The 26,691-nt window shown below is 37.9% G+C and overlaps 1 protein-coding gene across 1 annotated transcript in view; it reads right to left on the reverse strand.

Annotated features, from left to right (window-relative positions):
• Positions 1 to 26,691, reverse strand: part of CSMD3 (CUB and Sushi multiple domains 3) — an 853,424-nt gene that overhangs the window by 412,209 nt on the left and 414,524 nt on the right. Inside the window, exons 14-15 of the mRNA XM_075213978.1 lie at positions 16,961 to 17,143; positions 14,905 to 15,231 (exon numbers count right to left, since the gene is read on the reverse strand). Coding sequence (XP_075070079.1) covers positions 14,905 to 15,231; positions 16,961 to 17,143 — 510 coding nt within the window. The remainder of the gene's footprint in view (positions 1 to 14,904; positions 15,232 to 16,960; positions 17,144 to 26,691) is intronic.

Consider the following 26,691-nt stretch of genomic DNA (forward strand, 5'->3'; position numbering starts at 1 on the left):
GCAGACCTAGAACACACATAGATTTACTCTGTTGGCATAAGTAAACAATAGGAAGCCCTCAGACTAACATGAATACATCACCTACAGTGTAATAGATAATATGACACAATCGCATAATACCATATATATATATATATATATATATAATGTATGGTTAAAAAGGGACAATTTCAGTGTAAGTGATGTAAAGAGCCAAAAAAAGACCCTATTGGGCCCTAAGCAATATACCTATTCCCACCAAAAAAAGGCAATATAAAGATGGGTTAGGGTCATTTGAGCCCCTCAGTGCCTACTGGGCCCTAGATGGAATGTTAGCTTCTGTAGGGGCGACAGCTATTGTGTACGTTGTAAGTGTTTCCTTTTATTTTTATTTAGCATAATAATACAATGCACACAAACATTATATTGTCAAATTAATCCAAAATAATAATTAAATAATAATGATAGATTACAACGTCATAGAATTGTTACACATATAACTCACAACAGCATGAGATACACAGCTTCAATTTATATAAAATTTAAGATCATGCCACTAGTCTCTGTCTTTCAACAACTTCAGCTATACATAACAAGTATTTTGACATTTCTCCAAGATAACACATTCTTCACAGTGTTCACTTCGATGGACATAAACATTGATTATTCTCAGACCTTTAACCTAATTCCTTTTCTGTGTACAGATGCCTTTGAAATCACAGAGAACAGCACTGTATAAACATCTGTGCTCCGGTTGTGTTTTATATTTCAACTTTTAACCCTATCATTGTTTCCTCCTCTACAAGAAGGCCATATTTTGCCAATACATCTCATCCCAGGATGTCATTTCATGCAAAAGCGTCAATAATTATTTGATTTTGTGTTGTTCATTAACTAAGCTTAAAAGATGCTTTAGCTAAATGATGTGGAAATGAAATAATGAAAAGTAGGGTGTAGTTTGTACAAATGTTTGGAGGTACATTCTTCACTGTTTACTCAAATATTGTATTGTACGTTCTGCAATGGAGATTTGCATCTCTGTAAATGAGACTTATAAAGCAAAGAATTGTATTAGAGTAAAAATTAATATATATTTTTATTATTATTATACAATTTTTACAAGATGGATGTATGAACTTCATTTCATATCTTGGTGAGCTTGACCACACAATGATCTTGGTATCATTGTGCTTTTGGAAGAACCAGTGTTCGCCACTATTTAAAGCTTCTACTTGCCTCCATTCTGTTTCTTTCATCTTTAAACTATCTATCATGTGTGCAACCCTTTTCTTATTTTCCATGAGTCAACATTTCACTGCCTTCCAGAAGAATAGCAAACTCATCTCCTGAAATCATGTATGCTGATGTGAACATTCTAAGGATCTGGTTTAGTAGTATATGTTCTGGCTCTACCTACTTAAAACAGGGGTCATATAGACAGGCGACAGGGGCTCTGAACCTGGCACGGAGCCTAGGATTCTTGGACCTTGATCTGCCAACTTTGATGCCAGAGGCGCAGAGTCTAATGTAGCGTCTGGTCTTCTCCAACGACCCTCGCAAGAAGGTATGGGTTTAGCTGCTTCCACTACGCAGGTCGCGGCCCTCTAGGGAGTACTTGGCGAGATTAGTAGGGAACAGGCAACAGGATTTGCGAACGACTGGAAGGTAAGCACTCGGACAGTTTGTGGGCTGCAGAGCTTCACTACTGTAGTGGTGGAGATGAGAGCGGTGATTCACGAGTTGCAGAGTATTACCACTGGAGTGTTGAAGATGAGAACGATGAACTGCGGGTTGCATAGTATTACCACTGGAATGGTGGAGATAAGAGCGATGATCTGCAGGCTGCATAGTATTACCACTGGAATGGTGAAGATGAGAACGATGAACTGCGGGTTGCATAGTATTACCACTGGAATGGTAAAGATGGGAGCGTTGACCTGCGGGTTTCAGAGTATTACCACTGGAATGGTGGAGATAAGAGCGATGATCTGCAGGCTGCAGATTATTACTAATGGAATGGTAAAGATGAGAGCGATGATCTGCAGGCTGCAGATTATTACCAATGGAATGGTGAAGATGGGAGAGATGATCTGCAGTCTGCAGATTATTACAACTGGAATTGTGGAGATGAGAGAAGCACAACCTACTCAGAGCAGGTAGTAGACCTAAGGAACAGGCACTGAGTGAAGGGGGAGGGCTTAAATCATAATTGAGGGTCAATAGGAAGTCAGGCAAAGTTTTAAAGAGAAATCTAAGATGGCGCTCGGCCAAAGCGGAGAGAGGACGCCGGCGGTCGAGTAAGTGAGCCGGGTCTCGGTTTGACAGAACCTAGACAAATGTACCTAAAAATGTTATAAAACAAGCAAATGTAATCAACAAATTTGGGGGCGGTAGGCGATGCGGTTCATTATATACAAAGAGTAAAAGAAACGGTCCGATTATTATTATTGACATTTATTAATAGAGTGCCACAAAGTTTTGCAGCACTGTACATGGCGTTAATGCAGACAAGGTAACCATAGTTCACGGAAACAAACAAAAGTTCACAAAAATTTACATAGCACTAAAGAACTTAAACATAACAAATATGAGTAGCAATACAACAAGAGTAACATAAATAAAGTTATACTACAAAGGGCAATTACTGGGAAATTACAAGGATGGCAATTGCATTCAGAGATGACATAGAAAGAGTAGGAAGCAATTGAGGATGAGAGAGGTAAGGAATAATTATTGAAATGGTTCCTCTAATTATTACTGTAACATACAAACAGCAAAACTTAGATGAGGAAAGGTAGTAACATAGTAACATCTAATTACTAGCTAGTAACATCTAAAAACATGTCTAACTACCTAGAGCTGTTCTGATATTCACATACAGATAAAACGACACAGTTTTCCCTCCTCTCCCTCATACAGTATTAAAATATGTTTTTTGGGGTTTCGTTATAGTTTAATTATGGAACAGGGAATTATTATGCTTTAGTTGCTCATCTTTTAAACTTCACAGAGTAAATTTGAATCCTTATGTATTTATTTATTTATATTAAAAGCAATTGCTAAAGCACTATTTCCTAAAATATTGAAATGCTTTGCATGTGTCAGTTCCTGTTGATCACAGTCTGCTTTTCCTGATAAAACTCTGTACTAAAAACTACTGCTAACTGGACCGCTCTCATGTATCTGCCAGTGAGAGATACAAAAGTTTATATATAATTATATGGCAAGTACAAAATTGCATAGTTGGAGTTAGGGTAGTGACAATTATTCAGACATAGAAGTTAGGGTTTTTATATAACCAGACTCAAAATACTACAAATAGGACTCATGGAGAGTTGAGTTCTCATGACAATGTAACTGTAAATGTTTGATGCAACACTGATGATTTTCTATAGGTAGGAGCACTGCACACATCAGAAACATAGGCTTCATCTCAGCACAGCTACTGGCAAAAGCAATCAGATCTGAGGAGCAACACCTGTTTACAATGATATAGCTGCAATACTGCTGTCAATATTTAAATGTTGAGCTACTCCTGATTGCAACCCATATATACAATTTGCAGGACCAAAGTTTCGGTTTCAGTGTTGCTTTGGTTAGTGACCAGTAATCTATTGACTTGGTTTGTACCTCTGTTTACCTCCAACTATTGTACAGTCTTCTCTTCTAATGACTACAATCCTACTCTTTCCAACTCTTAAATCACAGAATCACCCAACACTACTCGTCCTCCTGGGACAAGCTTCATGGTCAAGAGAAGTGTGTTTCTGCCTTATACTCCTGCCAAGTAGCCTCTTGACATATATGCACTCCATGTGCCTCCAGCGAGATAGTAATGATGGCCTTGCCTTGAAACAACATACAGTAGAATGAACATTTATTGAATATCAAGGACAGTATGTGTAAACATTAAGAGTTTTAAGATTTGGGTTAGGATTAGTTGGCTCGAGCTCTTCAAACCCTAAATATTGATTTCCCCCCCTCAAATCAGACATACTCTTGTGTCAACATGACATCAAAATGGTGGATTAAGAGGCTAGGTTGGGTAGGAAGGACTTGTGAGAGGTATGATGGCCAACACTACAGTAAATGTTAACAGCATGGACCATATATATTAGGGGTGTGTAACTTGAGACAAAGGGTTGGTATCATATAAGGCTGTGCCATACAGGTATCTTGATTTCACTTGATTTTTACTTTTAAACATGTATTTTAGGACATATCACAAACGTGTCTGCTTGAAGTTAGCCATCTTCTGGGCATCTATGAATATTAAGATGGATCAATGAGAGAGTGAACATTCCATACACAGGCAAGAGTTTATTCACTGTGCTCAGGAGAAACTTTGTGTGGCTTCAAGGAATTGTAGAATAATGGCTCTCATTTATAACATGAGAGTAGTCATTCCTCCCAAGTATTGAAAATGCAAAAGAGACAGTCCTGATCTGTGGACCCCAAAAGGGGGAAGCCCATTGTGATTAGCTGGGGATTAATTGGAAAGTGGATGTGGTTGGGTGGATTAGTGCATCCCTTAGGATGTAAGCTCGTATGAGCAGGGCCCTCTTTCCTCCTGTCTCCATACCTGTTCTTCCACTCCGTCTCTACTGTATTTGCCTGCCCGGAGTTTACGAAGTATTGGTATTTTATGTTTAATGTTCTGTACTGTTTTGCCCTGTATGGTCTACTGTTTGTACTGTGTACGGCGCTGCGGAAACCATGTGGCGCCTTACACGATAATAATAATAATTAGTGTGTGTTTTATTTGAAATAGGGCACGACTTGCAGAGATTGGGGCAAGGCCTTATTTTGACATGATCTTCCCTGGGTAAAAGCTAATTTCAACACTGCCTAAGGCATAAAACAGGAAGGCATGTGTAGAGGGAGATGTACAACTGCAAATTGCAAATAGGCTTTAACTGTGGATGCACTACTGAAACTGCACGACAGGTGCATTGATTGTGAGTTTTTCTAAAACAAATACACCAAATAAAATATCAACAAATACAAATCTGTGGTTGTGAAACTTCAATATGAAGCTGATAATTTCCCCCAAAATAAAACCCTTAATAAAAACTCCAAAGGTTCTGATCAGTCAATTTACATTTATTTGAAAATAGTGATATAATTAATTTATATGCCATTACCTTTAAGGAGAACATGTAATAATACATATTTAAAATTACCTAAACACTATATGATAACATAAATGCAGATTTCAAGTACATGTCACAGTAAAAGATTAATTGAAACCCTATCAGCCAGATTATATTAGTGTAACCAATAAATGTGTTCTTTAAATTATGCAGTTTAATTATTGTTAATTAAACATTGCACATTAATACTTTATAAAATGCATAGCCAAATGACAAAAATGTAATGTAAAGAAACGTACAGAGAATAGGTTGAAAATGTATTATATGTTATGTCATGTTCCAGAAAGGAACAATAACAAGTACGTCAATGTACACAATAAGTTACAAACATGGGGATAGTTTCATTTAGTTACTGTCTGTTTCAAGATCAATCCACCAACATTAAATGGACATAAATGCTTTTGAAATGTGAGATTTATCTGAATACAATCAATCACTAAGACACAATAGTAATTATGCACAGAGAACCCTATTTTCTATAACTCCCAAATTTCTGGACTCAGGGCAGTATAGGCCACCCATCTGCAGCCGTTAATCAGGGCACTGCAGAGTGGGTGGCAGAACAGTGATGAAACAAATTACAGTGATACACCCCTCATATTTGCCACTTGGTTTACGTGATACAAGGCAATTATTCCCAATTATATGATTCCTATGAGTTGTCACTATTGTATTTAAAGTGGATCTGTCAGCTAAACACAGCAAAATCAGTGACTCCACCCAATATTCATGAGAATACAGTCTATCAATTCATTATAAATTAGTAATCACTGCTCTCAATAATGTAACTGTTTTCATAGTAAACTAATAAACTGCATTATCAGTGACGGCAGAAGATCTATGGTGTCCTAGTCGGTGGCCCCCTCGGGCATTGATGCTGCTTCTTACCGGGGCAGGGGGGAGGTGAGTGCAGCATCCTTGGGTCCTCAGACAAGGGGTGTGGTGCCTGGCTGTGACATCATAGCAAGAACATGTAAGAAGCTGCTGGCTGCTTCACATGCATGAAGATTCACATGCAGTAAGCTGCTGGCTGCTTCTCCTTAATGTCAGTGGCTGTCCCTCCTCATGGGGTGCCGCAGCAGCATTAAAAACACTGGGAGAGTGACGTAATGTCACTCATCCTTTGTTTTAGGTTTCCTCTAACCATAGGAGTTCTAAGCAACCGCGATGAGCCAGCACGATGTCCGGCTGCACTCATTTCCGTGTACTTACTATTACAGCTCACGCCCCAGGTATCAGCTCTTAGAACCGCTTCAGAGGTCTTCACCTATAGGAACCGCTTTTCCTGTAGAGCTAGATGCGCTCACAGGTACTCTGATGCCCCCAGGTCTTGTACTCTAGTAGTAGGAGCTGATACCGTGAGAACAAAGCGCTGATGAATGCAGTGGTGGAGTGATAATTCCAGCTGAGGCTGGAGGTGTCAGCGAAATGATAATGTCAAGGTCCAAGCCGGGGTCAAATGGGTCACAGTCAAAAACAGCAGCGCAATAGATCAAGGGTCACAAGCAATCAAACGTAGTCAGTATCCAGGCAAGGGTCGGCAACTATAATCAGAACCCAAATGGAAACAGAGAGCAAAGGACACAGCAGGGTAGTGTGCAGCAACGCAGGGACTATAACCGGCAGGGAGGCTTTGCCCCTTCCTGCCTAATATACTGGTGTGGACCAATGAGAAACTGTTTGGCCAAAGGAGGAATAATTAGCCACCTGGCTATTACTTCATTTGCGCACGTGCCCGGCTGTCCTGAATGCCGGGGCACGTCGCTACCAACAAAAAGCGTCCTGACCGTTGCCTTGGCAACAACTGGGACAAACCGGAAGTGACGTCCCAGTCGTCATGACGACGGCCGGGACGCTTGGGCAGAGAGTCGTGGCGGTGCCCAGGGTCACCGCGGCTCGTGACACTTACTGAACAAGACAGATTTTCCTGATCACCTTTTTGGTGCGCAAAAAAAAATCTGCGATGTTGCAACGCCGCGGGTGCCTACGTGACCATTCCAGAGAAACTACACAGCGCATGATGGAGAATTGAACTGGCCCATTCAAGTCAGAATATTTTATTTTCTAATGGTCAGTTCCTGATCTATTGGAATTAACAGGATAACTGGGAATAAATTCATTCAACTGTTAGGAAGATATTAGCTCACTGTTTTCTGCTTTAAAAAATGTGAGCTTTTCGTCTCTGTGTTCATTAAACCTGCATGTCTCATCGCTGTCTGTTTTATTTGTATAAACACCTACCACTGTACAAGCCTTTAATACAAGATTATTAGTGAATGAAAGACTACAATAAAACTAGATATGCCTTGAGCAACATTTTTCACTTCTGTCATGGCAAACTCAATTTGTCACGAAATAAGCAAAGCTTTCTGCGTGTCAGATCGGGTTTAAGTCAATTCAGGCTGTGGTAGTAACAACTTGCATATGGGTAGTGCAGCTGTTTTCTCTTCCATTTGATCTTGGTTATTTAATCAGTTTTGTTTCCAAGAAGACAAGCTGCAATAGGGCCTCATAATGCTACATTATATGGAGCGATAGTTTTGCCAGGAGCTTCAGTAGAGTAACATTTTCATTTATATTCCAGTCTAGACATTTATTACATGTGAAGACAGTAGTTAATTTAAGGAGGTGTTCTGTATCAAAGGCAGGATTGGGACAATTGAAGTGGAAGATGATTGTGTCATCCTGTACATTCTTGTCTAGATTCTTTCGCCTCCCCTGAAACATATCATCATAGTTTCTCATGATGTGCAGACCAAAGCTACTCTTGATAACATTATTTCTAAGTGTATTTCCATTATTAATAACATAAGCCACCATATGACGAATATAAAAGCAATAGTAATATAAAAGTGCCACCTAGTGGTCAGGAAATCATGAAAATAATAGAAGAACATTCAGTTGGCATAACCATATAGTAATTAACATGCATACATTAGATAGGACTTGTTGTATCAGTCAGTAAAAGGAATTATTTTTGTTGAGATCTAATTAGGCAGCACAAAATATTTTACTGCATAGACAGAATAAATTAAATGTATTATGCATTTATTCTTGCTCTGTAGAGGAGTAATAATATAGTAATGACATACACAATATCCACGTAAAATTCTTGGATGAAGATCGTCTGACATTTTCATGTATTTATGAAATATCTTGGATATGTTCTTAGAATATTAAATCTCCGATTGTTATTCAACAAGAGTATTGTATGACTTGGTCAAGTCAACCAAGAGCATTAAAATATTGGAAATACCTAAATCTTGTTGACTAGCCACACACATACAAATCTGGTTGGCTAATTCAGTTATTTACAACAAACTGGCCTGGCACTGCAACATGTAGGGCCAGTGAACCATTCTGACCAAAGTCCAATCTAATTTCATTGACAGAATGGAAATACAGGTCAGCCAATAATGTTGTGCATTTGTTGGATAGCCAAAAAGAAGTGCCCAGTAGGACAGTCCCTTTTTTCTTTTAATCTAATAACCAAACAATCAGATTTTGCAGTTTGGCCTGGCGTATATGTGTTCAAATGGACCACAGATCTAGTTATTCAGTGACACGGTTTGAAACAATATCTGTCTGTCTGTATGTATGTGTATCCCATAAGAGATTCTTTCAACTTTATTAAGAACCCCATTAAGTCAGTACACTAAATAAATACTGCTATCATAATTTAACAAGCTCAGAGTCTAACTGATTTTGGGTATGAGACCAAACTGATCTGTTTTCGGTGTTAAAAGAGGGACAGTTTGGAAAAGGGACAAACGTATTGGTCCTAAAGAAGGAATAATAATAATAATATTAATAATAATAATAATAATTGTTGTTATTATGTAAGGAATATCAATAATAACAGTTGTTGTTGCTGGTATAAACAAAGGAATAATAGTAGTAGTTTTTAATTTAATTTCCATTAATAAAATCATCAATTATAACAATAACTACTATTATTATTATCATTATTATTATTAAATGTCACACTCTATTAATAAAGAACGTGAAAGAAATCCAAGTGCATCATTTAGAATATCCTTTTATACAATCTTTTGAACACTAACAGAGGAATTCAATTGGTCGCATTACAGACGAAAGTAACGCAGCCTGCGCACTATTACCGATATTATGGTAATAGTGCGCATAATTACCGTTAATTTGATCATTTAAACGCCGGATTTTAGCTTGCGGCTCCCTTTGCCGCGAGCAGAAAGCTGGGTTAAATTTACCGTATTAACGGTAATACACTTACCGTTGCGGTATTCTGGGGGATATTGAATTCCCCTCTAAAATTGAATACGAAATTATTATTTTTTATCACTGTAGACATTTTTAATTTGTTACCATTTTTAATTTTTCTTCTACTCACAGTACAAGTAGGTGCATTTACTATAGGAATGGTGTATTAATGTTTTAGCATGGAGGGTCAGGACATAACTTTATGACATGCATGGTAAATGCATGGTAACTGAACTTCCGTCAAATGTGAATATTTAGCATTGTAAAAGTAAATCCCCTACTGGCACAACAGCAGTTTTATGTACCAAGCTGGTGTGACATATGTCACAGTCAATTGAATGTTAATGCTACACAATTACACTTTGAGAACTTATTAGTGACAACATAATCCACTAGTGTCACTTTGAAAAGAAACTAAATTTACGTTGTTATTAATTGCATGGCTCTGGCCTTGGCAGAAACAATTAATTATTTAGAAGATGCAATAAGACCAGACATGTTCTTTGAACACTATCTAGCTGACATTAAAAAAAACTCCTTTCTTCAGTTTAATCAAAGCCTTAAACCACTGAGTCACTTCAAGATTCAAACATTTTTTTTTTAATTTTGACCTATAAGTATAAAAAAAAGCATTTGCATTTAAACCAGAACGAAAATGTTTTCCAGTCCAACTAGGAGTCAATTGACAATGTTTATTGTGCCTGATGCTGAGTTAAACTTATGCCAGTTTGCGCAGAGTACATTCCAAAAATTTTGCACATGCCCACAAAGAGAGCGCACGCATATGCCCGCATGCAAAGATGTTCATACCTGACACTTGTCCGCCCTAAAGACCGGAGAGGTGGGGCTTGGAAGAGAAGCGGCGGTATAATGTATACCAAATACAGTAAGGCATGTTAGAACAGCACGGAGATGCATATACGCCTGTTAGGAGCCAGATCTTTCTTCATTGATCGTGCATATATTCTAAGATAATTTTTGCTAGTCTCATTCATGCACGAGAATGAATATTATGCAGTATGTACTGTAGTATATACCAAGCTTAACAGCAAATTTGTTGCTTGCTATAAAATAAATATTAACAAGCTTTTTCTTGTGCTTATAAACTGGTTCTTTGTGTGCATATATGGCTGTATTTATGCCTGGCGTAAACCTAGCTTATATGCTACAGGTGCAGGTCAATGTGTGGGACTTAGCATATTGACAGAAAAATATTTTTAATGGCAAATTTCTTGAGTGTAAAATATGCCCAAGTTCATCCAACTCAGCATCAAGTTGGACGCACTTGGATGTGTATTAGAAACAAATACTATTTCATCCACATTGTTAGGATAGAAGGAAGCCATAGCGTAATCTGCTAGCATTTCATGATATCATAATAGGGTTTATGGTAATAAATTGCCATGTGACAGTACTTCTCTTCAGTGAGTGACTATAAAATTGAAGTACACACCTAATTAGTACTTTAGCCTGTGTGCAAGTCTCCACATATGTCCATAAAAGAAGAGAGCAAGAGAAAATATGTATAGAGGGGCACTCAAAGGGTTAAATTATTGAATATAGACAGTCAAATTGAAAAAGATTCATATGTATATTATATATACATATGAATCTTTTTCAATTTGACTGTCTATATTCAATAATTTATATATACATATGAATCTTTTTCAATTTGACTGTCTATATTCAATAATTTAACCCTTTGAGTGCCCCTCTATACATATTTTCTCTTGCTCTCTTCTTTTATGGACATACATGTTATAGTATGTGAGGGTGCACCACAAATCAGTAATGTATTACTTATATAGGTCACATTTGTGTTGACTTCATTAAATATTTCTGGATGGGTTTACCCAGTGCGGTCTACAATTCTCTAAGTCTCCACATATGCCAGAATATGGATTGTCACGGCAACTGTGGGACTACAAGATCTGTTCCCAATTTGGTCCCACGTGGACAAACACATTGGACAGTTGTTCTATGTTTGGGTTGAACAAATGGGTTGCAAAGACGTAATGGGGCAGATTTTCTGAAGCACAAAAAGACCTGCATCTGGGATGTTTTTGTGCTTCACCCTAGACATCATGACCCTTGCCTTTGCATGGTAAAGCATATTTAACAAGTATTTTGGAGGTACTTGTACTGTTATCTCCATCTCAGGCATGCACACTTATGCAGAGACTGGCCCGATAAACTGGCAGGTTAACCCTAACTGCACCAGGGTGGCTGTCATGGTAAGGGGGTTATTTTATCACTGGAAATAAAAAAATCAGACATTTCGCCGTAACCAAACATTTTTTGATTAATGTGCCTCAATGTTTGATATTACATAATAACTACACACATGGGTCAAGGTGATCATTTGGTATTGATTTTGTATTGCCTAGTATAATCAAAATCACTTCAATCATTCAATCCAATTCAATGCATGTGTCTTTAACAATATACATGACAATTAGGAGTTTAATCAGATTGTTCTAAAATGGTTAGATTTTTCAAAAATACATGACATTATAATATGCGTTCTTTATGTATTTTCTAGGTTAAATGATACAATAAGAAATATTGCCGCTTCCATTAACTATAAAAGTATCAGGTCTCTCCTACATCTGAGCCCTTATATAGTCATGGAACTATCTCCTCTGTCACCCAACTCCGCTGCCTAGGTGTCACTCTTGGCTCCTCTCTCTCTTTTGCCCCCCACATTCAATCGCTAGCCAAAGCCTGTCGCTTCCAACTCCGTAAAAATTGCCCGCATCCGTCCCTTGCTCTCTCAAGATGCCACTAAAACTATCATCCATGCTCTCATTATCTCCTGTCTCGACTACTGCAACCTCTTCCTTACTGGCCTCCCCTGCTCCCACCTTGCCCCCCTCCGCTCTATACGCAATTCGGCTGCGAGACTCATCTTCGTCTCATGCCGCTCCTCCTCTGCCTCCCCTCTCTGCCTCCCCTCTCTGCCTCCCCTCTCTGCCTCCCCTCTCTGTCTTTCCTTACACTGGCTCCCCTTCCCCTACAGAATCCTTTTCAAACTCCTCACCACCACTTACAAGGCTCTCTCTCAGTCTACTGCCCCTTACATCTCTAACCTCCTCTCCATTCACACTCCTGCCCACTCCCTGCGCTCGGCCAATGATTGCCGCCTCTCCTCCACTCTGATCACCATTTCCCACTCTAGAATCCAAGACTTCTCCCGTGCTGCCCCCCTTCACTGGAACAACCTCCCTCGCTCCATTCGCCTCTCACTCAATCTGTGCTCCTTCAAGTGGGCACTTAAAACTCACCTGTTCCTTAAGGCCTACCAACCATCCACTTAACCTCTCACCTCTTCTGGTTCTCCCCTGCCCCCTTTCTCTCTCCCCGTTGCTTCACTGGCTCCCTTATGTACCTGATTCTGTTTACCCTCCCTTAGGATGTAAGCTCGTATGAGCAGGGCCCATCTTCCCTCCTGTCTCCATACCTGTTCTTCCGCTCTGTCTCTACTGTATTTGCCTGCCTGAAGTTTCTGAAGTACTGGTACTTTATGTCTATTGTTCTGTACTGTTTTACCCTGTATAGTCTACTGTTTGTAACATGTACGGTGCTGCGGAAACCTTGTGGCACCTTACAAATAAACGATAATAATAATAATAACGGAACGTGTTGACTTCTAATTTTGTTATACTTTATATTAGTGATCCATACAATGTACAGTAGTATATTATATAATATTTTTTTATAGTAGATTACTGAAGATTTTATATAATCTATCAATTTATATTCAATGTTTTAATATATGAGCTTCAGATTCAGCCATGCTTGATGAAATGTAAATTCCCTCCCCACTACAAGCATGAGGCTAGTGGAGGTTGTGTGAAAACCTGAGAAGTATCTAAATTTGTATATCAAATGTTGTTTGCTACTTTCTGTGGAAGGATAACTACACACAGAAGAAAGGTATTATCTCGTGTAAAAAATAGTACAGAGGCCCTCTTCCTTCTCTGCTCAAAGCCTGATAAGACATACAGACACATACAGCTCCCAACTGATGGAAACTGTACGTTGAATGTAATGGAGGTTTGTGTATATGTGATGTGGCCTGGAAGACTATTTATATTAGAGGATGGCTAGTATGAAAATGAATTATAGTGTATTTTGAATGGAAGGTGAATGGAAATTGTGTAACTGCAAGGCTTGTGTAAGTAAGATTGCATTTTGGTCAGTATATGTGGAGTTTAAATGGTAGCTTTTGTGTTAATTTGCAGAAGTTATATGGCTGAGATTAGAGAGTTTGCATTAATGCAATAGTGTATTTGAATGGAATATAGTTATAATGTGTATCTGCTTGCTTGTTAGGTTTTGTAAGACAAAGTGATGTAGTTTTGACATGATTAATATGGGACTGTGTGGATTGAGGTTTTATGAATAGGAATTGTATGCATTTGAGGTGGCACTGTGGTTGAGCAGTGTGGCTGGATGCAGTGGTAAGATAGCTGACAATGTGTTAGCTCCTGCAGTGTTATGTATTTGTGGGACTGTGCTGTATATTCAATTTATGGACACACTGAAATAGGATTATGGTGTTTGAATGGAATATATAGAGTTTGTTTGTCTTTGGTTTAAAATGTGAGTCCTGGAGTTCCTGTGATGTTTGTAATGGATTGTGGAATGACTAAGTTGTTTGTAATATGAACTTTGAAACAATGCAGTTTATTGCTGGAGAAATTGAGTTTAGGGGATTATAGCTACTATGGCAGCAAGGTGATATTGAATAAATGGTAGAAGTCTATATGTGAAATAAATAGAAGTTTTATAGTGTGAGATGTCGTGAAATGGATGGAAGAGTGAAATGTGTTTTGAATGCTTAAGATGGAGTCTAGCTTGTGTGTCTTCCCCCACTCCTCCCCCCCCCCACACACACACACAATACAGTCACACACCATTAACGATAGGTGAAGCTGACTCACACACACCAATACAGCACATAATAGCTGGTAAAAACACACACAATAACTTGTATACTTATAAAACAGTTAATGAATATAATGTATTGTATGAACACCTATGCTATACCACCCATATTAATATAGCATATAAAACACGTTGAGTTTTCTATAAATTACTGTTATACTGTTTTATAATATATATGAGATTTACAATTAGAATGTTAATTAAGAATACAAACATTTTAAATAAAGCTCTACCTTGTGTGCAGTTTTTCTTAAAGATACAAACATGAGTTATTATATAAATATTGGTCCTGTTTATTTAAGGGTAAATAATATCTATATTTCTTAGATTAAATCAGAACTACCGTTGTGAAGAGTTGGTGGATGGTAAGATTCATAAATAATGTTATTAAATGGTCCATACATTTGCCAGAGATATACTAGGTATATAATACACTAAAATAGATATTTTACAGTTACACTTGTTCTTAGAATATAATAAACCCACAATAGAAAATATAATTAATGATCAATAACATTCTTCATAGTAGATTAAGTAGCTAAAAATTATACAAAAAAACACATAATTTTAATAAAACACTTACTGCTATATGTGATATTAAATCCACGTCCAGACATTGAATGATCTGCTTGGAATTCCATCCGCAATATGTGGCTGTTACCGGTAAGATGAGAAGGAACTTCAGCACCAGTGAACGTTCCCAATATTGGCGAGTCCAAGGAATCGCCATCTTTTATGGCAAGAAAATCAAACTGAGATTCTAAGTCAAAATCATTAAACGAAAGGTGGATACGGCTTCCTGGATCCGAAATGATTGTCCAAATGCAGTTTAAATTGTTTCCGTAACCTTCTGGATAATCAGGAGACAGAACTGTTCCCATTGGTGCAGTAAAATTAGAGAGACAGGGAACTGTAAAAGCGAAATAAAATAAATTAGCATTTGGACAGGTTTTAGCAACCTCTCCAGTTTAGTTATAAAGATTTGCATAAATCTCTGCTTCTAAATTTTCTGATTGTCTATGTATATGTATAATTCCTGGATAGTGTCCTAATTAAAATTACAGTTGTCAGCTGTAATTGTTTTTTCTTTGTTTGAAAACTCTCCATTGCAAACAATTTCAGTTATGCAGATAACATATAAGGCCTGTGTTAAACAGTTTGCAAAGCAACAGAAAACAGGATTATTGTTTTATTTAAATAAAAAAGATGGTCATCCATGTGCTGCATGTCATCGCTATAGGCCTAAACAGCAGATGGTGGAAACTTGGGGAATGTATGATTTAAAAGATTAGCGGATTTGAAAAAGTTGCCTAAAGCATCCAATCAGATTCTAGCTGTCATTGTCTAGAATGTACTAAATAAATGATAACTAGGATCTGATTGGTTGCTGTAGGCAACATCTCCACTTTTCAAACCAGCAGTTTAGTAAATATACCACTAAGTCTTTACTTACTATCCCATTGGGAGCCCTGTTTGTACCTATGTGTAAACACATCAACACCATATACTCGCAGGAAGGGCTGAAAGTCAATACTAATGACATGCCCTTTATTTGGGCAAAAGGTGCACTTACACTGGCACATCTAAACTCGCTATCCAAGTGCATGTGGGACAGTTAGCACTATTGGACGATTACATATTATATTACATATTATATCAGATAAAATTTGTCTATCACATTAAAGTATAAATATTTATTTGTTAAACCAGTAAACAAAAACGTGAGAAATTGCCTTGACCATTTTTAAATTGCAAAATTGTACTGAAATATAAAAAATTGTACTTAATCATTCACAATAGAACTTAAAAAAAGAATAATATTAGTTTAAGTAGAAACATTGTTTTGGGTCATTTAAAGGTTGAGTCAACCCAAAATTGAAAATTCAGTTTTAGGTGGAACATAATAAAAGAATAAATATTCTAAATATTTATTATCTGTGATGCACCCCATGTGGCTGGTCCCCCCCTCACTCTCCAGTAATCAGGGAATGCTATCTTCGCTCCAGCTGGCAGAGTATTGCCAATGCACAGCATATTACTGTATGAAAGCAGCCTGCCCTGGTCGAGAAGGAGAGAATCCCTGGACCGTGGCAGATATTGAGCAGCTATCTACACTTCAGCCAAAACAGCCTTTTATAATTCCAGCTGCTTTAGGTCTATTGACAACTCGCTGCCAGAATGAGCGAGGACAGCCATCCCTGGCTGCTGGGGACATTGGATTGGGTGGATCTCCGTAATACAGGTAATATTTTTAAACTTATTTAATTTTTAACCTAACATACTCTAACCCAGTGGATTCCAAACTTTTTCAGTTCAAGGCACCCTTAGGGTCTCTAAAAAATTTTCAAGGCACCCCTAAGCCAAAATAATTACCAAGTAGTCCCCTGCCTTGCTTACCACTGGCCCTGGCTGAGGCACTCATGTGAGATCTCCAAGGCACCCCAGGGAGCCTAGGCGCACAGTTTGGGAACCACTGCTCTAACCACAACTGGATCTTTGGTTGGAGCTATCCTTTCATGAGTAACTTATTTCCTAATGTCAAAATTTCATTTTGTAAATTACATATCATTGCGAGATGTTGATAAATGTTGGATAAAATAATCACACAATAATATGAAGAAACAATTCAAGGTACTTACATATACATATCGGTATATTAGCAGACCACTGATTATTTTCTTTGCAAGATATAGTTTTCTGTCCTATTAATTCAAACCCAAATTGACATTCAAATCTTAGGACATCTCCATTGGAGAAGCCATCTCCTTCCCGAATACCGTATAAAGGTGTGCCGGGGTCACCACAGCTCGCTTTTTCAATTTCTACCAAGTTAAGAGAAAACACAAAATTAATTTGAAAAAAAGATAGACTCTTGCATCTGATCAATGATAGCGTATGTTAAGAAATATCATAATGAACATAGCTTCAATGAAGTACAGAGATAACATTGTATTTTTATAAAATTCTAAGTAAACCATTTTTAAATAAGATACCATTAATAATACCATATGAAACCAGAAACTCATTTAATAGAAACCTTAAAATATATTCTCAATATCTATCTTAGAATACATTTGTAGGAAATGTTAAGGAATCCAGTCTGACAGCCAAACAGATAAAAATCAAGATTTAATTTCATTTATTTAGTATGCAAGAACTATGTTGATCTTAGGTTTTTCGGATTTGTGGTGGAGCCAATTTTGTCCCAATTTTTATGTATTCAAATTTTGGAAGCAGTGGTGAAATACTGCATCATCTGGGCCCCATAGTGGAAGTTGGGTTGATATCCAGTGATGCCAATCTAGCGTCCGGGCCCCTTCCTTGCTCTCAACAGCAATAGATCAGAGTGGGGGGACCTCTTCAGCATGTTTAATCCAGCACATGCTCCCAATGTGCATGCGCTGGTCAGGAGAGGCCTACATGTGCTCTTTTGAGAGCAGAGCGGGTGTCTCATGAGAAAGTGAAGGCCTTGGAAGGGGGGAAGGGAGGCCCAGCACTGGCAGGAACCCCTTACCTCCGGCCCCTTAGCCACTACACCCCTTGTGCCGCCTACTGTTATGCCCCTGATTGGAAGGTATAAAAGAGCATATTTTGCATCATTTTTTTTCCAAAACTTCTGTTTCTGTTTTTATTGCTGTCTTCTGAAAATGTTTAATCTGTGATTAAATACTATACCTATATCACAATAAAACAATTTATCAGTATAAAATACAAAGATAACAAACACACGTATGTATTTTTAATTAATTAAGTTTTTGTGTACTTTTACACATTGAACAATTAAATATTTTCAATACATGTTAAATTCCTAGAGGGAGCTTTAATCACTATAGCCTGTAATTAGCTGAACGGCATCTTTCTGTATGAAACGTGCAGCACTATTTTTACTCAACTATTTTAATGAAAACCTTTAAATTAATATTGCAATTTTTTTGAGAGCAGTGTATTAATAATGTAATTTAGAAGTCTATTCACTTGTTGACCAATCACTAAACAAAATAATTGATAATTATACTACAATGACTATACTTAAGAGAATGTCATCTAAAAATACAATGTACTAAAGCATATTTGTTTCTGGTTCTACCATTGTTGTTAGAGATGAGCAATATTTTCAAAACTTAGTTCATGTTCCTGTGCAAGTAATTATTGCGTTCCTTATGACATTATTATGCAGTCTATATGTGGTTCTTCCATTAACTTGATGCTGCATTTTTCTATGCACTCTTTTATATATATATTAGATATTTTTTAAAATTTTTACATATTTTTATGCACGGGAAAAGTCTTGGATTCTGGAGTGGGAAGAGGTGATAAGAGTGGAGGAGAGGCGGCGGTCGTTGGCCGAGCGCAGGGAGCGGGCAGGAGTGTGAATGGATAAGAGGTTAGAGATATAAGGGGCAGTAGAGTTGGAGAGAGACTTGTAAGTGGTGGTGAGGAGTTTGAAAAGGATTCTGTAGGGGAAGGGGAGCAATCCCAATGAAGACAAATACATAAGTATAAAAAACAGACAGCATAGCCTCCCTATCCACTTAGCTCGCTTAGACTGATTATTATTATAATGGGGAAACCAGCAGCACGAGGTGCCCTAGTTATCATCATCATCATTATCATTTATTTATATAGCGTCAACATATTCCGTAGCGCTTCACAATTGGGGTCAAACTTAATAAACTAATAAACAAACTGGGTAAAACAGACAAAGAGGTGAGAAGGCCCTGCTCGCAAGCTTACAATCTATGGAACAATGGGAGAATGACACATGAGGTTAAGTCTACCTTTTGCATTTTGGCCCAGCCAGGCTGCAAAGGTAAAAATGACTCATAAGCTAGATGAACCCGTCACACAACAATGTTGGTCAGGGGGTAGTTGTCTTGTGTGAAATTGTGTAACATGCTAAAGGTAGCAAGGTTAAGAGGGTGGCTGAGGAATATTATAAGCTTGTCTGAAGAGGTAGGTTTTCAGAGAATGCTTGAAAGTTTGTAGACCAGAGGAGAGTCTTACTGTGTGAGGGAGAGAATTCTATAGAGTGGGTGCAGCCCGAAAAAAGTCCTGTAACCGGTAATGGGAGGATGTAATGAGGGTGGATGAGAGACGCAGATCTTGTGTAGAATGGAGTTGCCGAGTTGGGAGATATTTTGAGACAAGAGAGGAGATGTATGTTGGTGCAGCTTTGTTGATGGCCTTGTAGGTTAGTAAAAGTATTTTATATTGGATTCGGTACAAAACAGGCAGCCAGTGTAGAGACATACAGAGTGATTCAACAGAGGAAGAATGATTTGCAAGGAAAATCAGTCTTGGCGTAGCGTGCAAAATAGATTGTAGAGGTTTGAGTCTGTTTTTGGGAAGACCAGTAAGGAGGGAATTGCAATAGTCAATACGGGAGATGATGAGTGCATTAATTTAGGTTTTTGCAGTGTCTTGCGTGAGATATGTGTGAATTCTGGAAATGTTCTTTAGATGTATGTAGCAGGATTTAGATATAGAGTCAATGTGGGGAACAAAGGATAGGTGTGAGTCAAGGATTATACCTAGGCAGCGAGCTTGTGGGGTGGGATTTATGGTTATGTTATCAACAGAGATAGAAATGTCAGGTATGCTCTTGTTGGTGGGTGGGAATATTATTACCTCTGTTTTGGAAAGATTAAGTTTGAGTTGGCGAGAGGACATCCAAGATGAAATGGCAGAAAGACAGTCAGTTACACGGGACAACACAGATGTCGAGAGATCAGGAGAGGATAGATTTGGGTATCATCCGCATAGAGATGATACTGAAAGCCAAAGGAACTTATTAGATTTCCAAGAGAAGCGGTATAGATAGAGAACAGCAGAGGACCTAGCACTAGTTATAATTCTAATCAAATCCCAGGATGATCGGCACAAGATTGGTACTGCTATTAGATGTTAACAGTCCTCTACTGAAAGTGCTGGGACTCTTCCAGACCTCCCCGGACAGTTGGGATCAAAGTAATACATTGATGGGACCCTGGAGAGATACCTTTGCCACCTCTGTGGTCCCTGCACATTTATATTATATGAACCAATATACCCATTATGCTAACATTATTTATAAAAATAAAAATAAAGTGATAGTGCCCCTTTAAGTACAGCATGGTGAAACAAGTAAAGGTTTTACTTTGCACAAAAGTAAAGTAAAGTTTTGACTAATCACATACTACAGAAGTTTTATGATAACCTGTGTGGCCTCTCACTACTTAATATTTCCATAACTTGGTTCCCCATGCTCTACTATCGGATTGTTATGAATTGGAATTACATTTTTATTTGTTGTATATTATCCCCGTGAGTCACCTAATATGCTGTTCATTCTGCATTCAAGCAGTGTAATAAAACACAATTAATTTGAAGAGTTATAAAACTGAATCAACAGTCTATGCTGGTATCCATTCAAAATACGTGCCATGTGTCTAGTAGGTTACTTACATAACTGACAAGTTATTTTGTTGAAGCTTAAGGGTTAAATGCACAGTGATAGCATTTATACATTGCACTGCATTATACATGTAACATAATTGATTTCATAAAACAATAAATGAGATCATAACAGGTAATAAAAAGATACTCTGGGTGAGCAAAACATTCAACATAACAATATGCATGTTAAATAGTGCAGCAATTTATGATACTGCAAGTTCCACCACGTATGCAAGTCTCCTTAAAGATACACTATCCTCCAAAATGGTATAGTTTACATCTATGTTTAAATATAATATTTAGATGGTGTAGCTAAAGGACCTAGGATCTCTGTGCAGAGTACACCTGCCATAAAATGATGCAGCATTTTTCAGAGACCCTCACCAAACTGAAAATATCCTCCTTTTGAAAGAGGGAACAACCCATTGAAAAGATAAACTTTATCCCCTTGAACATAATTTCCCCCATTTACAGAAATACATCCCATTCCCCACTGACCACTTCTGCCAGGAACCTCTATGTGAGGTGTTTGTACACTTTCACAACATGAGTGCGCCTCTGATCATAGATACTGTGAGTGCCTCCATGAAAGAGAGAAGCTCCTAGCTCTGAATGGGTCTAGAATTTCTACACGGTTATGTGGAGGTTCTGGACAGAAAAGGAAGTATCATCATCATCAGCAGCAGCTATTTCTATAGCGCCACTAATTCTGCATCACTGTGTAGAGAACTCATTCACGTCAGTCCCTACCCTATTGGAGCTTATAGACTAAATTTCCTAACATACACATGGACCAAGAGAGACTAAGGTCGATTTAATAGCAGCCAATTACTACTAGTAGTGTGGGAAACTGGAGGACCCGGAGGAAACCCACGCCGCATAGAGAGGGCCTTGGTCGGGAATAGAACTCATGACCCCAGTGCTGAGAAGCAGAAGTGCTAACCACTAAGCCACCATGCTATCAATCTTACTAGCAGTACTCTTGCCACTGGGTTTATCTTTTAACAGCAGTGAAAGAAGAATGCCCCGGTTATCGGGATTGTGCATGTAGCAATGGAGATCCTGGTAAATGTGGCAAGTATGCCCAGAACTTCTGCTGTAACAGGAAAGCAGGAAATGCAGCTTGGTCTGTAGCCTGAGCCCCCTATTTTGGAGCCCACTTTCAATTGCTCCAGCTGGGGCCTTGGTGCTTGATTTTAGGAGCAGATAATCGCTACCTATTTTGTGGGAATACAATTTTGTCAAATTTTTATGTTTTTTGTTGTTGTGGATGTTTTCTCAATTTTGCTTCTCTCCTGCAAGTGTAACAGATAGCAAGAGACCACTCGGAAGTCTATTTTGTTTGAAACACACCAGTACTTTTTCAACGTACAAAATAAATTATCTTAAGTACCAAATCATTAAAGTAACTACTTTTCAAACATTTTTTGCACCACATTCAAGTCAGTATTTCATGTATGTTTTCATTTAAAATTGATCTGTCATCTGCACAGACTCATGTCTGCCTAGAAACCAGAGTCATCATTGAGATGCAAAACACCAAGTCCCAACAGTTTAGTGTGTATTAATTGAAAAACTTAATGCAGACGTTAATCTCCCAATTAGATGGACGTCAAGTGTGGACACCCTGAATAGACTTTGATGTGTTTTTGCAAGTGGTTCAGATCTGATGTCACAAGTATACAATATCACAGTTTCCAGGGTAACTGTGCTTAGAATTCTGAATTTAAGATGCTTTTTATATATAAAGTATATTTCATTTGTCATGTATTTGCTGTTGCAAGTGATAATATTAATTGTATTTACTGAAGGAGCAGGTTGTGCTTTAGGTTCTTAGGGGTATATTTACTAAACTGCGGGTTTTGGAAATGTTGCCTATAGCAACCAATCAGATCCTAGCTTTCTTTCATTTAGCGCATTCTACAACATGACAGCTAGAATCTGATTGGTTGCTATAGGCAACATCTCCACTCTTTCAAACCCGCAGTTTAGTAAATATACCCCTTAGAGTGTGTTTCTATAACTCAGCGCTGTTTTATTTGTCTTTTGCTCTAAGTTTGCTTATATACTTAGGACTTGGGATTGCCCTTTATAAACAGCAGCAGAGATTAAAACACAGGGATGTAAAGAGATATTTTTATACATTTATATTTCTTTTTATGGAAGAGGTATTATTCCCTTCTTAGCTCAGTGGCTGACTTTTTTTGCCTTTTGTGGTTTCCATCTTGTAGGCACATTCCTACTTTGTGCTGGACAGACCATTTAGACTCACTTATGTAAAAAGAAGAGACGTTTTGTGCATCCTGTACACTTTGCAAATGACCTCCAGTGTCCGACTGAACAATAAGATACTGCCACTGAACCTGTTCTTTCCATTAGCAGCATTGCTAAAAATATATACCTAAGACTATTATTTTTCTCACACTGTTACGATGAATATTTTTTTATTCAGACCCATTACAGTATATCTTTATTCAGTGTGCCTTATTGATTTCTCAATTATTTGCAGAATGTGCTTTTAGCAGTGGAATAAGTCTTTCTACAGACTTACAGCAGCATAAAGATACAATTCAATTTATGATTATGATGAGATTCAATTTATTAAAAACAGCTAGTAAGGGACCATTTGAATTCTATTTTCCCTAATGCCCAGCTGTAATTACCAAAGTAGCAAAGTTTGTTTATATTTTCATTGAACTCTTTGTTCTCTTTGTCTGCAAGTGGTGTACAATTGTTTAATTGCATCATTATAAATTATAGTTATTGGCAAAAATTATGCTGTCTAATGAACATCCAAGAACACTTGAAAGGGTTGTTCACTTTGAAACTACCCTCGCCATTCACTTTAGTAATGAAGGCACTTCAGTAGTGGCAGCTCCCTTGTGAACTAACTGGGGAGAACATGCAGCTATGGTGTCTGGAGCATGCGCGTGCTACAATGCCCAACATCAGTACTGAAGCGTGCCAGGGGAGGGGGCAGGGCTAGCATATGACGGTGGTAGTCAGTTTCACGATACTGACTACCCCGACACAGAACAGAACAACATGAGGATTCCGAATGAATAGTACAGCGACCTGCGAAAAAACCTACTTACCGGAATGCAGATTACTTCACATCACGACTCCCTGTCTTGACGGCTGGAGAAAATGATGTCATCAGCAAACGCGACTTGGCGTAATCAGTACTGTTAATAGGTACTACACCCCATGTGAGGGCAAATTAAAGTGAAAGAATGTACATTGGCATAATGTAGACACATTGGTGCTGGTACAATGTAGGGACACTGACATAATGAAAGGACCCTGGTATAATGCTGCAGATATTCAGCGACTTTGCAGGGCAAATTTATAATGGCAATTTCTTTAAGGGAAAGTTTTGCCCTTAAAGACATTGCCATTTTAAATTTAGCTGTCAAAGTCGCCGAATATCGGCTAGTTGCAGAAAGTGCAGCATAATACATTTACCCCCAGGACTCACATACAGGACTGTGAGTACTACAAGCTACCCTTTCATATTACCCCCACAGTAATACTACAAAGCATGGGGTTGCCCCTTTATCTATAAATGAGAAGAGTTAACCAATACTGACCAGCACCTTCTCCACTGCTTATGAGCAGTCATTAAGTCTCCCAGAAATAGAACTGTATATGTGCAGGGAAAGAAACCTACAGTCAAGTCCAGGATCCACACAGAGCGGTAGCCACAGGCATCGGGGACCAACAACGGTAGAATTACAGTGGCCCTGCTGTCCCACAGCGCATCTGGTGCCTGGAGCACATGGTCCAGTTGCTATGTCTCTGGAAACTAAACTAAACATTACCTTGTGATCAGTGCTGCTCCCCATTGTCAGTGGAGATAGCATGAAGTCTTGAGGACCGCACTGTAATTTGTGTTGCGCCATGGAATCTGAAATTGCCATGACCCTTTTCCATGCATTCACACATTCACTACAAGTCTCACAGAGATGCTGCTATGAATGCATCTATGAATGTCATGCCTAATACAGAATAGAGTAAGTAATGGTGCGATTCCAGGGGAAGCATCCTAACCTAATTGCTACACAATAAGGGGTGTCACTTACTAAGGAGGATGGGTGACCCAAAATGAACAGTCCCTTTAATAAACAATAATTAAGAAAAATGTTCCAAGATAACATAGAAACATAGAATTTGACGGCGGATAAGAACCGCTTGGCCCATCTAGTTTGCACATTGTTTTATTAATCTATGGTAACCTCAAACCCTATTTGATCCTATATTATTTATAAGGATATTCTTATGTCTGTCCTAGTTGGTGTATGCTGGGCAGAACTTTATCTATCTATCTATCTATCTATCTATATTTTATATACAAAATTCATTGGTCCTTTTGTCCGTCTGGTTATGCATTTGGACACCCCTGTACTTAATGGGATGAAACCAACGCGAGTTGGTCCAGTTGGATCCTATTCAGGTTTTATGAGGGTTAGGGTCCTGGTCAGACCTCCCGTTGATGTACCCTGGACAGAACTTTAACTGTTCTGGGCCTTCCACTGGATGGATTGGATGAAAACTTCACAGAGGGTTGGCAATTGGTCTGGGATGCCTAATGAAGTGGTTAGGGTCCCAGTTTGACCTCCCTTTGGTGTATGCTGGGCAGAACGTTCACACAGAGAACCTGTTCTGGGCCTTCCATTAGATGGATTTGGATGACATCTTAGCTGCTAAGTATTTTTAAGATGTTGACAGCTACATCCAACTGATTAATAACTTAATAACTTGAAGAGTTCAACCAAGGCAATGCCAAATACTTCAGCTAGAATGTATATATGTATATATATATATATATATATATATATATATATATATATATATATATATATTCTTTAACAGCCAGATTGCTTTGCAAACTTGCAAAACTACTTGTACTAAGAGCTGATGTGTCTCTAGAGATGATGTGAAAATCATGAAGATTATCATCAAGCAATATTTTGTTTTGTATTTATGTGTGGCAAAGCATTGGTAAGAAAGTTAAGCAGTGCTTGTAATCCAACGAGCAACAGTAAAATTATATAACCATTCAAGTATGAAAGCATTGGTATTGCTAGATAATTAACAATACCGCTAATCTTTGCAAGTATAATTAATTAGTCACCAGAGATTAGATATTGTTAGAAATGCAAGCTGCCTCATTAAATTTGTACTTAAAGCACCCAGATGGTATTCTACATACATAATGACATCCTAAAATAATAATATCCTGAATAGATAAAAAGAGGATCTGACACATTTGGCAGATAACATATCATCCTCATCTAGAACTGTCTTACAATCATAAGTTATAATTTAAATACAAGTTATATATCATGAAACTGGAGTGTGATAAATTTTACTTTTCTATAACTGTATTCTCAAATTTTCCTATATCTCATATTTAGATTATTAGAGTCACATTTTATAAAATAATGACATACATGTATGATAGAAGTATTCAGGGGGAACTGGAGACAGCAGAATGGCAATAAAATATAGCAACCAATCAGCAATTACTATTAATGTATCTTGTTCAAGTTAGTCAATAAATGCAAATTTTTGATTGGTTGCCGTGTATTATTACATATTTGCCCTCCAATATGTAATGTAGCAAAACTATCCTGTGATTATCGCAGTAATTTATGTCCTAGCTCTCAATTCAATAATGTTGAGAGGTATGTCAATGAAATTTGATTTTACCTGGATAGAAAAAGTATGACATTTCCCAATCATGTTTAGGCATATTCATGATTTATTGAATATACTATGGAGCAAGCAGCTGGACAACAGTGATCTACAGTAGATAATATGGTAATTAGGGCCCTTTATGACTGTGTAAGACTTATGTAATATTATGGACAGACGTCCTATAACCGATAACAGCCAGTAACATTAGTTTACCTTGCACAGCACAAATTGATTT

Source organism: Mixophyes fleayi, chromosome 5, assembly GCF_038048845.1.
Source record: "Mixophyes fleayi isolate aMixFle1 chromosome 5, aMixFle1.hap1, whole genome shotgun sequence".
In the NCBI taxonomy this organism is placed as follows: Eukaryota; Metazoa; Chordata; class Amphibia; order Anura; family Limnodynastidae; genus Mixophyes; species Mixophyes fleayi.